At 37.5% G+C, this 16,208-nt stretch overlaps 1 protein-coding gene across 2 annotated transcripts in view; it reads right to left on the minus strand.

The window, feature by feature from the left end:
- Positions 1-16,208, minus strand: part of CSMD1 (CUB and Sushi multiple domains 1) — a 2,060,432-nt gene that overhangs the window by 71,893 nt on the left and 1,972,331 nt on the right. For both annotated transcript variants that reach the window (XM_030555566.1, XM_030555565.1), the window contains exon 55: positions 1,376-1,564. In XM_030555566.1, the coding sequence (XP_030411426.1) occupies positions 1,376-1,564 (189 nt within the window). The remainder of the gene's footprint in view (positions 1-1,375; positions 1,565-16,208) is intronic.

A 16,208-nucleotide genomic window follows, 5' to 3' on the forward strand; every position in this document is an offset into this window, starting at 1 on the left:
TCAGGAAAATAAAATGGATAGATTTGAATTATAGTGCAACAGAGGCAGTAAACCAGTGCCAATTTCTGCTCTCCATTGCACAGAGAACAAAATTTATCCTGGTCTGTGGAATTTCCCTAGTGTCATCATTTTAGTGGATCAGGGGGAATGATAGAGAGAAGTGGGGTAGGTGCCACAAAGGTCCATATATAATTTTCATTATGTTGTGAACAAACGTGTGAATGTGTGCTGGGGTGTATAAAGTATTCTTACCAGTGATTTATTTTTAAACTGTGTCTAAACATACAGTATCTATACTTTTCTTTAATGTTGATAATCTCAATGAACCCGATTTTCAGAGTTACTTAGCACCCTCAGCTCGTATCTACTTGCACTGGAAATATGAGTGCTCTGTACTTCTGAAAATCAAGCCCAGAGTGCTTCACTGCAGAAATATTGGTTATAGAAGGTATGTAGAATGAGACAGACAGACAAAAGAAAAGAAAAGAAAAGAAAAGAAAAGAAAAGAAAAGAAAAGAAAAGAAAAAAGAAAAATCAATCAATCAATCAATCACAGGTTTTACAGGACAAGACTGGTAATCTGGTTCAATCTGATTAATGGGTTGGTATATAGGTGTGTGCTAGTACAATAAGCCAGGAAGTAAACCATGGAATATATCACCAGCAAAAACAACTAAACCGTTTAATGAGCATGGAAATTAAAATATTTTTGTGAGCTGTTCATATTTCCCCAAATGTCACACTAATTCAGAAACCTAATGTCAGAAAGTGAATGGGGACCAATCAAAGGGAAAATGAAAGCTAGTTAAATTGTTCATTTCTACAGATGTGAAACTCACTAAGATGATCATAACAACCAGTAAAACTCACCAGAAATCTTTCTGAAAATAAATAAAGGAAATGGGGTTATCGGAATCTCCCTTCTAAACAAATTATCCTGTGCAAAGCTGCCCCTTTATCTCCTTTCACATGTGCACTAGTAGATAATAAAGACTCAGATGGTTCTTCATTAAAAAAGAAAATCCTAGCTCTCAGATGAGCATTAATGGTTTTAAATTATTAACCAAAATAACATGTAATACAAATATAATAATTTAAATTATCCCTGGGTATTTCTGGATATCAAAGGACAACAAAAGGCAAAATTGTCTTTTTCAAATTGACTGACAGCATTTAAAATTATAGCTCCATTTGATCTAAAATACATTTACATTTTACAAGTAAGGGTTGGGAGCCATCTTGGTTTTAGTGGAGTCTCAATAAATAGCACAGTTCAGTCCAAGAAAAGTTCCCAAATACACATGGTTAGGCATTAGATGATGTTTCTGCCCTTTCTGACAGAGGTGCATGTCAATTCAATGTAATGAATACTTACGCAAACATTTGGGTAGTGATCTATCCCACAAGCCATTAGCCTTACAGGTCAAAGCAGATGAGCCCAAGATGTAAAATCCCTTCTTACAATGGTACACCACGCTGATTCCATACTTGAAACTTTCAGGGTAATTCTGCTGCCCATGACGAATAGCATTTTCCACAAAGCCTGGATCAGAACAGTTCACCACTACAAGACAAACATGTGTTTGTCACTAATTTGTAAACACAATGTCATGAATACAGATCAAGAGAGAATACTCCACACTACTTCAGTAATGGCTCATGAGCAGGATCTGTGGTCATGGACCTCTGATTTTGGCTTGATTTTAGGACTCCTTACATATTAGGTTTTTTTCAAAGTGTCTAGTGTTTTTTGATACAAAGATACCATCCAAAGAGTAAAAAAAAAAAAAAAGAAAAAAAATCTAGCCCTTATAAGAGTCTGTCAGGGCTGGCCTTTCAGATACGTGAAGAATATGCGTGTCCTGACAAATTTTTGGACTCCCCTGACTAATTTGCAGCTCTGGTGATCATATGGAGCTCTAAGGCTTCTGCAAGTTCCTTTCTAATTTCTATCTGTAGCTGCACTACAATCACTGCTTCTGGCCACAAGAGGAGCATCTCAATGGAGGAGCTAACTTTGCTGAAACCCTTGGAGATCTGAGAATGAAAGCAATTTTCAAACACTGGCCTCTCTGCATTGACCTAGCATAAACTTCTGAGCTCCAATTCTCCTATCAGTTCATAAACAAGCTGGCGGTGGTCTAAGGGTTCCACATATCTGCCTCTTCCACCAGTGAGGCTGCAGGTTCTAGCTCCACAGCTACTCAAAACACTGTTGTTTTTCCAGCTGCAAGTGTGGGTTTTAGCCAGTAAACCACCTATAATTCATTTGTGGGGGCTGCAGCACAATCTTGACTGACATAGAACTGAGACAATGCAAGGCCATTTTCACAGCAACTTGTGCCTCTCCAGTAGCTCTGTGCCCCCTAAACCTCTGCAAAGGCTCCCCAGTGGCTAGACTCTCACAGAATACTATGGGTGTTACTACACTTTATGTGGGAGATGACACATCATAAGGCAGCTGTGTTTCACACAGCTTTCAGCAAGCTTAACCAATTATGTCCTTGTCACACATCTCTCTTTTTAAAATTTATATCCCCAATCCATATTCCTTGAGCTAATCCTCCTTTTGTACATATTGCAGAGGCTCTTTTCCATTGGTAGAAGCAAGATCGTGAAGCTGAGACTGAAATCTCCATGGTAAAATCTTGACAGCGATGTCTATTCTTCTGGCACCATACACCAACAGTGTGGTGAAAAACTGTTATAAATGCTAATCTCTGCTCCTCTCATCTCTTCACCACAGATGTAAACAAAGACAGCAGAAAAGTTTTAGAAAATCAATTTATTCTACATGTAAAATAACCCACTGTTTTGGTATACACCTCTACCTTGATAGTACACTGTCCTCAGGAGCCAAAAAATCTTACCATGTTATAGGTGAAACCACGTTATATCGAACTTGCTTTGATCCACTGGAGTGCACAGCCCTGCCCCCCCGGAGTGCTGATTTATCGCATTATATCCGAATTCGTGTTATATCAGGTGGCGTTATATCGGGGTAGAGGTGTATGTGGAGTAGAACAAATTGCGCAGTGATTTCTAGAAGTACGTTTTTGCATTTTACTAATGTGCAATTGTGAATACACACCAAGAGGACTTCTTATTATCAAACCATTTTTTAAAAAGTGAAATTCATAGAGATTACTAAAGAGGAAAAACATGAATATGTTTATTATCAGACACAACAGAACCAATCAGTCTCTGCAAATGTTCACTCATGAGTATTCTCTTTGAAGGAATTTTATTTAGTGAGGAAGGGAAGTAACTGGACAGCAAGAGCAGCAAAGAATCCTGTGGCACCTTATAGACTAACAGACGTTTTGGAGCATGAGCTTTCGTGGGTGAATACCCACTTCCTCAGATGCATGGACAGTAAGGAACCTACAGCATTCTAATACTTCATTATTGTTGAAAATAACAGAATTATACTTCTTTTTTTTTTTACTGATCTCTCTCTTTTTTAAATCGTAGTTTTAATGTTATGAAAAGTCTATGGCCTCATTCTGCAATGGGCTCTGTGCGGGCAGATACCTGTGCATGTGCAGAGCGCCATTGACTTCAGAGGAAACTAGGATTCCACATAGATGGGGCCTTACTCTTTTATCCCATGCAAAATCATAAAATTCATATAACTTGACTGCCAGTTAAACTCAGTTTCTTGCTATATCTGTGTTCCCTTCATTTCATTCTCAGTAGTCTCCCTCTCTACTATTTGCATCTTTAGTCTCCATTGATTTGCTACTCAGTTGCTGTTTTTCTCCCTTAAGCCTCCTCTCTAGAACTCCAGATACTCATCACAAGAGATTTCACTGTGAGTGCCATGTCCGGCATACACTTAGGATACAGGTATAGCCCTGTCCAACAAGCAAGCACCAAGAAGGAGGTTTGAGCCACTCCTTGAGAGAAGGGCTATACAAGTTTTAATAATGTTGAAAAGATACAGTTGTTTCAAGATTCATTTTTCAAGTTACTATCAGTCTGATACTGCTTCCAAAATTAGGATGGAAACCAAAATCAATCACAGCACTCTAATATTTCCTGTATTCCCTTACTACAGCTGGATTACAGCTCCTTAAATACTAGTGAGGAACAAATACTGCACTGTATCTGGCCTTGAAATAGGATTCTGTTTTATGCTCTTTGCTAGGTGCACAGACTGTAAAAGGAAAAATCTTATATTGCTGTTATAGCTTTCTTCACCCCATCTATACCACCATATTTCACCTTTGTGTTAATGAACACTATACTGAGTTTTCACTCCAGCTGACAAGGATCTTAAGTTTTTTCATTTGTTTGTTTGTTTTTTGTTTTGTTTTTAAACTTTACTGCAAACAAATTATCTGCACTCTAGTGGACAGAAAATACAAGATGTTTCATCAGCTTATATACATAAGTTACAGTTTTGTGCTTTGTACCTTACAATGTCAGTGTTTCACTGTATCCAGTCTAACAAAAATCAGCAGATATTTCCATTCCATTCTACACAATTTCAACTTATTTAAAAAAGAATAAACTGTGAGAATTCAGTATGTTATGATCAGTCTTTTTTTTTTATTATTATTATTTATTATATATATTTGTGCATGGTGTCTTGGGAGGAGATTGTTTAGGGTGGGTTGTGGGTTTTTTTGGTTATTTTCATTTTTTTTTAATACTAGTTGGCTTTAAAGTTACTAACACATACACATGTACAACCGTAACTCCATAAAGATTGTGAATTTCCAACTGGGGAGTTAACAGGAAGGCTTTAAACTACCTTTACCAGTCCTAGGTCCTGAAAGCAGCCTAGTTATGCCCGCCCCATAGTTTCTTTCACCACTTCTCAGCCTGGGAATTATAGAGAATCACTATGCTGGTTCAGTACTACCCAAGGACTCTATATTCTGGGACTCCTCCAGCGACTGGACTCTACTGGACGATTGGACTGCTTTCCACTGATGGAGTAGTACAAAACTGCTCCATTCTGCTGGGGCACCAGGGAAATCATTCACAACGATTTACTAATGTGGTAATAAAGTAGGAAAAATCTCTATACTGCATGTCCAATATACAAAAGTCATTACAAAACACATACAACTAAAGAGAAAATGAAAATATTATGTTTTGATTATTTTTTCCAACCTTAAAGGTTACAAAATAAAACATTTGGTAAATTATTAAGCTTAACCAAAGATTTAGACTAATTACCAAAAGCAGTGCTATTTTGACAAAAATATCAATTGTAGACTTGCAAATAGCAGTAATTTACAAATAAACAAAAGAAAGAAAGAACGAAAGAACATCCTCTGTCCCCAAGCTGACTTAATGTATAGTGCTTAATAACTCCTCAAAACAGCTTAATAACTCCTCAGAACAAGATTTTGAATAAAACACATTAAATATATGAAACTAGCATAGTGATCTTTATACCCAATATCTTGCAAACTGTACCCAAATGAAAGGAAAATATTCTTGACAACTCCTGCGAAAATCAGATTGAAACCAAACATAAAATATGTTACTTTTCTGGTTAGGATTATGTGAACCTTTTTAAAGCGGAAGATTTATAAAAAATATTTGTTTTAAATCTGACAGAGTAGATATAAAAGAGGATCTGTAGAATGTATGGTGCTCTTTTATTGCAAAAAAAAACCATGTATGTGCAGACTTATGCTTAGTTTTGCCATAACACAAATGAAGGTTTATTTTTATTGTATGTTTTAAAACTTCAACTATTATATACATACACATTTTGGAAGAATCATTTTCTTGGAGCAAGGATTCTCATTTTCTATGTTTGTACAGCACCAAGCACAATACAGCCCCGACCTAGCTGGCTACTAGGTGCTACTTCAATATAAATGGTAAATAAATAAAATAATAATAATAGTAATAATACTCACTGCTTTATAAAAAAAAATTTAAAGCAGAATTTTATGCTTTACTAAACTTTTATGTGGTATGGAATGTAAGGACCCAATCTTAGAATAATTTCAGTACATGCTTGCCTTTGCTGTCATGAGTCTCATTTAACTTGCAAAACTCATAACATGGACTACTCATGAGTGAAATTATTTGAATGCTTAAGTATCTGCAGGATTGAGCCCTAATTTTGGTTTGATCACAGCTACCAACACTTGATGCAGCAGCACTTCTAAGAAAAAGTGCTGTTTGTGGTACATGTGTTTTCATCAATTTCACTGGCTGAAGTGAAACAGAACAGATTCCCCTTGTTGATTCAATAGGATTATCTTGGGTTCCAATCCTGAGAACACTTATGTATGTACTTTAACTCTGTGTGCAGGCTTGTTAACTCCCCTAAAAATAAGGACTCTAGGATAGGTTATCCCTTATGTCTGTGCTAACAATAGGAACCTCAGTATATACTAGTATGCATGTTGTAAAAAGAATATATTATGAACTGGTGAAAGGTTGCAATGGTGAATGAGTGGTAGATAAACATCCTGATCCTAGTTTGCAGAAATATATCACTTTACAAACATACAGTTATGGAGTAGATTAATATTTCTATCAGCATTTTACACATAAGTGAACTTAGGTTCAAGGTAATTAGAAGAATAATTTCATACAATAACACAGTAAATCAGCATCAGCACCAGGTTTACAATCCAGATAACTTGATTGGTCATCTTACTCCTAATACTCTGGACTCCAGAAGAATTGTTTACTCTGTCTATGGCTCTCCTCTTTACTGAAAGGGGCATCACCATTATCCATAATCATCCAAAGAATAAAAAAATATATTGAAACATTTTGAAAATTGCTCCAATTTCTTGAAAGTTGTGTGAGCTGACAAAGGCAAATTTTGTCTCAAAACTCTTCCATCACTAACTGCTTGCTCAACTCTTGTACTGGATCTGTTGCTGCACTAGCCATTTGTCATAACGACATGCTTTCTATTTCATTTTCCACACAATTCAGATTGCAAAAATAAAATAAAATACATTTTCTGAAGTTTGAGCTTTGGGTTAACAGCTATTCCTGCCAAGCTATCTCCTGCCAAGACAATAATAGGAAATTAAGCAGAAAGACTATTGTTTCAAGATGATATGTTGCCCTACAGCTATTCAAAAGCAATTTTAAGTGAATTATCTCTGAAACAGAGTAGGGAGAATAGAAACACTTAATTCTCTGGGAAGACTGGAAACATGGCACATTCAAAGGATATAATAAATTCCCAAAGAATCAATTTGTCTGTGTGATATAGTGTTCTCATTCTTATATCAACAGCATCTATCTAGCCAACTCAGTGATGTGTAAAATGCAGGATACTTGCTGAATATATAATTTATGCATGTGGCCTGTGCACCAAAATTGCTGCATCATGCATGAATTCTTATCAAAAGTTTATGCAAAAAAGGATATCCTGTACAATGGAAAAGTATTGTAAAATTTACCCTTCAGTGTCATTTAAATGAAGCTATGTTTTAAAAAAGATATATATATGAATTTAGTGTGACTAACAAGGACAGCGGTAAGGGATGCTTTAGGAAAGAATTTGAGCTGGTTGGCACATAGAACTAAACCAGGAGATTCCCTGATTGCCCTTCACACTGGAGACCCAGGTGTAAATCAAGGCAAGGGAGTAGAAAGAGATTGCTTTCTCACAATGACAGCTGTCAAAGATTACATGGGAAATGAGTTCTGGCACTCTCAATTTAGTTTGTTGAGAAAGGCAGAAGAATGGTTAAGTCTGCCCTGACGATTCTGGAATCTTACTCTGAGTAGATTCAAACCCATGAGGACAAAGAAGTGAAGACTGTGTCAGAATCCTTTGGGCAGTTTTCTGTTAAAAAGTTGAAAGAGCATTAAAAAGTACATCATTCCCAGTATTTCATTTCCTGTTCTTTTTTTATTTTTACTAGACAGAAATATATGGTTAAACTTAATAAAAAAAAAAGTCTGTCCAAACAGCATTAAAAAAATAAAAACTTTTTATTTAAAGAACACTGCATTATAATCCATCACTAACAGAATTTGCATTTTAAACACACATTTGCGTTGTCACTCATGGTGAATCAAGGCAGAGGTTTCACTCTATAAGTGCAAGGCAAATTCTAGGAGATACTACCTCAGTAGTAGTAGGCATCCTTTAGTCTCAAGGGATCATGGTTGTGCTCCCCAGAGAGGTAAAGAATTTACTCAGTTGATTTTATGGCAACCATGAATGTGGCTAAAGAGACCCCCTCAAGAGAGACAATCTCTGATGCATCTGTCACATTTAAAGGTGACCTTTGGGCTCTGCCTTCTGAGAGCTCCTTTCTCCTCTGCTAAACTGGACTGCTTCCTCTCATAACTCCGGAGACATTTGCTAAGCTCTTGTTTCCAAAGGCTGAGGTTTTGAGTGTGATCTTCCCATTCGTGCACATCCATGTCCATTTCTTAGAGGTCTCACTTGCACACATCCTTGAAATACAATTTTGGGCGCCCTTTGGGTCTTTTTCCAGATGCCAATTCACAGTAGAGGATGTCCTTTGGGATGAGCCCATCCTTAATTCAGAACATATGCCCATCCAAGTTGAGGCATCTCTGTTTGAGGAGTGTTTGTATGCTGGCCCATTTGAGCACTTCAGTGTTGGTGACTCTGTCCCTCCAGGAGATTCCAAAGATTCGATGAAATGGACCTCAGGTATGTGAACTCATTCATCATTCAAGTTTATAGTCGTTGATCTTTATGGAGGGTGCTTCCTCAACTTCTTGGCACATTATGTTGGTCTTTTTTAGGTTTATGGTAAGCCTGAAGTCTTGGCAGGCTTTGAAAAAACTGTCCATTAGGCTTTGAAGATGAGCTTCTGTGTGGATTGTTAATGCTGTGTCGACAGTAAAGAGGAGATGTTGGATAAAGGCCTCCTGAGTCTTGGTTTTAGATCTGAGTCTTGCAAGATTGAACAGCTTTCCAATCTTGTGTGCAAGTAGATTCCCTCAGTTGAGGAACCAAAAGCTTGTTTCAGTAGCAGGGAAGATCCCAAACAGAGAAGGGGCAAGTACACAACCTTGCTTGAACTCCACTATGAATCTGGAAAGCTTCAGAAACTGAGTTATTGTATTGAATTGGGCTGTACACGTTTTCACGGAAGGATCAAATCATGCTTAAGAGCTTGGAGGGACATCCAATCTTTTCTACAAGTGTGAATAGTCTTCTACAGACAAAGTCAAAAGCCTTTGTGAGATCAATGAAGGTTATGTTGGGGGGCTTTTTTTGTTCTATGCACATCTCTTGTAGTTGTCTCAGTGAGAAGATCATATTGATAGTAGACTCTTCAGCTCTGAAACTGCACTATGATTCAGGGTAGATTCTGTCTGCAAGGGTCTGAAGTCTATTCAGGACAACCTGGGCAAAAGCTTTTCCCATAATACTAAGAAAGTAAATGCCATGATTCTTGTTACAGTCACTCCTGTCACCCTTGTTTTTGTAGAGAGCGATCATGTGTGCATCTCTCATTTCTTGTGGTACTTCGCCTTCTTTCCAGGAGAAGCAGAGCAACTCATGAAGATGTTACAGTAGAATAGGTTTTCCTCATTTTATGACCTCAGATGGTATGCGGTCTTTTCCGGGGGCCTTTCCATTGAGGAAGCCATCTATGGCAAGGCTAAGCTCCTTGACAGTCAGTTCATCGAGTTGGGTCATAACAGGCAGGCTTTTGATGGCCTGCGTCCGTACCAATATTTTCATCAATCAGGTCAGGCTATGTCTGCTACCATAATGAAAGTAGATTGTACTACCTGCAGCTTATCAAACCTACTGCCTTGTGAGTAGCCCACGAGAGTGTAAGGCTAAGGGAGCAACCCCTGACAGAAAAGCCCCACTGCCTTCTGGGTGAATTTGGGAGAATGTAAGGCTATGAGAGTAAACTCAGATAGAAAATCTGGAGTGGAGCTCAAAGGCAATCCGGTACTAATATTTTATTATCTTTCTGACAACTCTGAAACAGATTGGGTATTAGATGTATTGGTTCTTCCTCTCCTCTGGATTTTATCGGTGATGCCGAGAGGGGGATCATGAAGCATGGGCAACTCAGGGCCTCCATATCATCTGCCCAGGCTTGTGCCCTGGAGAAGTACTTCAAATTCGCCTTGAACATTGACACAACCCAGGAGGCAGCAGTCACCAGTTCTAAGTGCTTACTCATTGGCATAGAGTTGAGCATCAAAAGCTGTCTCCAACAGTGGGAGAGATCATTGTATCTCACTGGACAACCACCGCCTTCATAACACTGGACAGCCCCCAGACAATAGGGTGCTGTCCTCCCACAGTCTCCCTGCTTCAATGGGTGCTTGGAGCTTAGAGTTTTATAACTTGACAAGTGGACCGTAAACAATGCACCAGGCAAATCATGTAAAAGAAAGAAAACACCCTTAAAGATAGGGTGATGGAATGGTCGCACCACGACAACTGGATTATCTGAGGACCTTCACCAGATCAACGATGCTCATTAAACTGACGTGATTAATGACAAGCTGAAATGACAAAATGTGGATATCACATCCTTCCAAGAAACATGGCTAGCATTGAGTGCATCTCTCAGAGAAAAAGAATATACATTTTTTTTCTGGCAGGGGAAAAGAGCAGAAGAAACACAAGAGCACAGAGTCTGATTTGCCATCAAGAACTCACTTCTGGGCATGATTAAGCCACTCACAAATGGATCAGAGAGAATTTTGGTACTATAGTTATTCACATCTGAGGGCCCTGTCAATTTTGTGTGTATGCCTCAACACCACCATCAGCAAGATTCTGAAACACAAATATGTTTTCCAGCTAAGGGATTTTAATACAAGGGTGGGAGCTCATCATGAAGCCTGGACCAACTGTCTTGGTCAACACGTAACTGGTAAGATGAATGTAAATGGTCAGAGACTGCTAGAATTTCGTTCTAACAAACTCATTATTCCAGACAAAGTTGCAACACAAAGTGTCTTGGAAACATCTCAGATCTGGCCACTGGCACCAACTGGATCTTATCATCACAAGGCATGCCAACCTTACCATCCGCCTTATTACTCACTGTTATCAAAGTGCTAATTGCAACACAAACCACTCTCTGGTATGCAGCAACGTCAGACTTAAACCAAAGACAAGACACAGATTGAAAGTAAAAGGATGTCCTTGTATTAACCTCAGTGTCACAGAGAACCAAGAAAAGTCACAGCAGTACAAGAACTGATATAACTTAGATAATTATTTCACATCTTCGCTCTAATGACTCATAACTAGTTTGACACATATTCCAGTGTGTTGATACCAGTCATAGGGGCCAAATGCACAGCCCAAACCAACTACAAGACAGAATCAAATGAAAAAAACCTTACAAGCATCAAGAGTGGCAAGAACCAAGGTACAAGAAACTTCCTGATGCTGTGCCATTGACTATTGGCTGTATTTATGTGAAAGCATCCATGTGGCAGCTGATGCTGGCAACATCAGAAATATGTATGATGGGATCCAGAAAACCTTGGCTCCAACTTCCAAGAAGATAGCCCCATTGGAATCAATGACAGGGGAAACAATCAATGATCACACCAAGCAGATGGATTGCTGGGTAGAAACCTACTCTGAGCTTTATTCCGATGAAAATATCGAGACACTGCCTATGAAAACACTATATAATGATGACAGAGTAAAGTATGTTGGCAGAGTTCATTATAAAGTCACAAAATGGTAAATTGCAAATGAATTGATACAAACAAGGAAAGGTTAACATATAACCTGGTTTTGTCTATGTCTTAAATAGATGTGAGTTTTCCTTTAGTATTAATGAAAAACTGATTTTATATTTTTGCCCCTTCTTTCAAATGAAAACCACAGGGATCTAATTTTATTCTTGAAACATGACTGACTTCAATTGAACAAAAATCTGAGACTGGTGAACCATAAACCTTACTCATCTATTTAATAAAGGCAATAATGTGTGTCCAACACCCATTATCTATTAATTAAGATCTAAGGCCCTGATCTTACACTTAGTGCTTGTCTATCTAAACTAGGTAAATTTGCACTATTTTAATTACACTGATGTAGCTATACTAGTACAAACCTCTAATGTAGACACACTGCATATATGTAAAATGTGGTTTACAAATATGTGGCTTAAATTAACTCAGTAACTTAGTTGTAGCTATACTGTTGCAAAATAACCCCATATAGACAAGGTCTTACACACATTCTCAACTGTACTCACTCACATGAATAACCCCACTAAAGCAAATGGGAATAGTTACGTGAATACAAGCATGTGTATATCTTTTTGAAGGATCATGGCCTAAAACTAATTTTTTGTTTTTAAAAATTAACAATATTGTGCTATATATTATTGTTACAGCTGCGTCAAATATTCATTTAAATTATGAATAAAATGCAGTGTTTCCTGAAAAAGTGACATGTCAATGGAAATTTCCACCATACTAAATGAAATGGGGGGTGGGACTAGCAGGTAACAGGGATGCATGTGAAAATGTTTTTATGAGGTGTATCATGGTACATTTTTTAATTCTAACCAAGAGAATTAAAAAAGGAGATTATAACAGGTCATACTGAAAAGTGAACTGAATAGAGGTTACTAATGGTGTTCTTCAGGAACTGGTTTGGGGACCAATCTTATTTAACATGTTTATTAATACCCTGGTACAAAAAGTGGGAGTATGCTAATAAAATTTCTTGATGACACAAAGTTGGGAGGCATTGCCAATACAGAGGAGGACAAGATTATCATACAAAAAGATCTGGACAACTTTGAAAACTCGAGTAATAGAAATGGGATGAAATTTAATAGTGCAAAGGGGAAGGTCATACATTTAGGGACTAACAATAAGATTTTTTTTTCTATAAGCTGGGGACATGTCAGTTGGAAGCAACAGAGGAGGAGAAAGACCTGGATGATCAAAGGATGACGATGAGCCATCAGTGTGATGTGGCTATGAAAAAGGCTAATGAAATCCTAGGAGGCATCAGGTGATACATTTCCAGTGGAGACAGGGAAGTGCTAGTATCATCATACAAAGCACCAATAAGACCTCAGTTGGATTACTGTGTGCAATTCTCATCTCCCGCATTTAAGAAAGATGGACTCAAAGTGGAACAAGTGCAGAGAAGGACTACTAGGATAATCAGAGGAATGGAAAACCTACCTTATGAGAGAAGATTCAAAGAGCTTGGCTTGTTTAGCCTAACCAAACGAAGGCTAAGGGGGCATAGGACCGCTCTCTATAAATACATCAGGGAAAGAGAGGAGTTATTTAAATTAGGTGCCAATCTTGTCACAAGAACAAATGGATATAAACTGGCCATCAGTAAATTTAGGCTCCAAATTAAATAGAGGTTTCTAACTTTCAGAGGAGTGAAGTTCTGGAACAAACTTCCAATGGGAGCAGTAGGGGCAAAAAACCTAACTGGCTTCAAGACTGAACTTAATAAGTTTATGGAGAGGGAATGGTGTCATGTAATTGCCTACAATGTCATGTAGCTGATCTGTGACTGCTAGTAGCAAATATCCCCAATGGCTGGTGAGGGGACATTAAATGGTTGCAACAGAGAATTCTTTCCCAGGTGTCTGGCTGGTGGGTCTTGCCCAAATCTCAGGGTCCAATTGACTACCATATTCCTTCCCAGGGAAGAAATTTTTCCCCAGGTCAGATTTGCGAAGACCCTGGGTTCTTTTTGCCTTCCTCTGCATCATGAGTCACTTACAGGTCTAACCTAGACATAGTAAATAGTGGATTCTCTGTAACCTGAAGTCTTCAAATCATGAGTTGAGGAATTCTGTAACTCAGCCAGAGGTTAGGGATTGATTACTGGAATGGGTGGGCAAAGTTCTATGGTCTGAAATGTGCAGGAGGTTAGACTAGTTGGTCTTGATGGTCCCTTCTGGCCTTAAAGTCTATGAGTATGTGTGTTCATACTGGTATAACTGTACCCATATAATTAGACCAGTATAAATGATAAAACTTTCCCTGAATACAAGGCCTTAGTCTGTAGCATCCTTATTTAAACCTGTTTTCTCAGTCGTGTGTGAAAGGAAGGAGGACAATATGCTCTCAAATATGACACAATTGGGAGCAAGTCTTCAAGCTATTAAAGAATTTGTAGATTTCCACAAAAACACAATGTGATTTAAGCTTTTATGTTCTACTACTCTAAGTTAATTCTGCTCTTTCTCCAGTGCACACTGTATAAAACAAAATTGTATCTATTATATAAATGTACGTGAGATGATCATCGTGCTGATAAGAGTGAATTTTATTCCAGTCAGGAGATATTTTTACAAGCCTTATAAGTAACTGCTTACTGTGAATAAATGCATGCTGGACATTTGTTTTTGTTTTTAAAAAAGCATGTCCATCACATTGTTACCTAAGGTACTTCTAATTCAACATTTCAACCACTAACTCATACCACCTGCAACTATCCAAAGGGCTTTTTAGACCACGTGCTATTGAGGTGGAAAACAACCAGATAAGGACCTCAGGATAAATATTTATTTAGGCACATGAAATAATAACTCAATATAACAAGAATTGCAATTGACTACAACAAGATTTTTTCCCCAAAATTCATACCAACACTATCATCACTTAAGCTCCTCCCATGAAAGTAATGGTAGAAGCATTAGTCTAGAAAGACACAGATGTTTTAAACATTACATGGTGTAGATGTGATCTAAGGAAGTTAGAAGACAAAGGATGAAATGTGGGCCCCATTGACATCAATAGCAAAATTCCTATTCAGTTCAATAGGGCCAGGATTTCACCCATTGTGTTTAAAACACTGGCAACTACCAGAAACCCCTGCATATACCAGTGCTCTCACCATTTTTACCACCAGCATAGATAGTGGTAGCAATGTTAGGAAAGGCTAATGTAGAAACAGCCTAGTGGTCTGCAGGTCATATCTGGATATAAAATATCAAGTAATTAGATGCTTTTACGTAAACAGATTCTGGACATAATGGGCTAAAACAGGAATTACTGTAACCTTTTGTTTACAGTATGATTTTTGTTTGTAAAGTAAATGGGTTCTTCCTTTAGTGAAAAGGCCTGCTAGGAACTTTTTAGTTAAAGGATTACTGACAAAATAGGTTGCCATGATCTATCATGGCAACAGAAATACTGTAAATTGTCTAGCTGTATTTGCAAATGTTTACTGAGCATGGCAAATAATCCTGCTGCAAACTGAAATAAAATAACCTTTTTTTCTACAATAGCAAAAACATTGCTGTCTATTTTGTAGTTATGGCATGCACAATTACAATGAGTGAAGCCAAAAGTTCATTACTGATGCAAGTGAACTAGGCTGAGATTTGGAAGAATGGTTCATGTAAAATCTCTGTTGAATTAAAGGGTATAGGTCTGCTAGCATCATTAATCCTTTTGTACTAGGATATTCTAGAGAGTGGAAGTTTTCTCTTCCCTATTCACAATTTCACTAAAAAAGTCATATTTTACTACAGCTAATTGTCCCCTTCCATTACTCAAATAGGAGACTTATAGGGCAAAGGTACATGTTATATGAAGAGGTGTTCAGGAGGAAGCACTGTTTTCTCTCAACAAATTCTGAATCAATGTATTTGGATGAAAGGTGCTTTATATAGTATAGATGGAGTGAATTTATACAAGTACTCTAGTAAAAAATTTTCAACTTAATTTCTACAAATTTTGGTTGAAAATATTTTGAATAAAATGTGAAACAATCTTTGGAAATTCCAACAAAATAAAAATTCAAATAGCAGAACATTTTGAAAAACAAATGTAATTCTTTGGCATGATTATTCTCCAGGTATATTTACATGCAGGATATAAAGTGACATATGGTTTCATTAGCTGTGCTAAATGAGGTCATTTTGGTTTTTTTTATATTTTATAGAGTGAAATGGAGGAGATTCAGTATCAAATTGTGAAAAATGAGATATTTTATTCTACCTTTCTCTCTTCTTTTCCCCTTCATAAGTGGCATAATTCAGGCAGGTATTTTATTTCATGTCTTCCGCCCAAAAGAACCTGAAACTGTCTTCATCTAAGATTGGACCGCTCAATCCAAATTATTAAAAAATATAAACAAACAAAATTACTAAAATAATTATGCTAAAATAATCATAAGGTTCAGACAGAAAACTCACAAAAAACAAGCACATACTGAGGTATAATTCATAGCCTTATTGGACCAAGTACTGTTCTCAGTTATACCCATAATCACCCAGTGGAGCGGAGGAGGT

The sequence above is a fragment of the Gopherus evgoodei genome, chromosome 3 (assembly GCF_007399415.2).
Source record: "Gopherus evgoodei ecotype Sinaloan lineage chromosome 3, rGopEvg1_v1.p, whole genome shotgun sequence".
NCBI lineage: Eukaryota > Metazoa > Chordata > Testudines > Testudinidae > Gopherus > Gopherus evgoodei.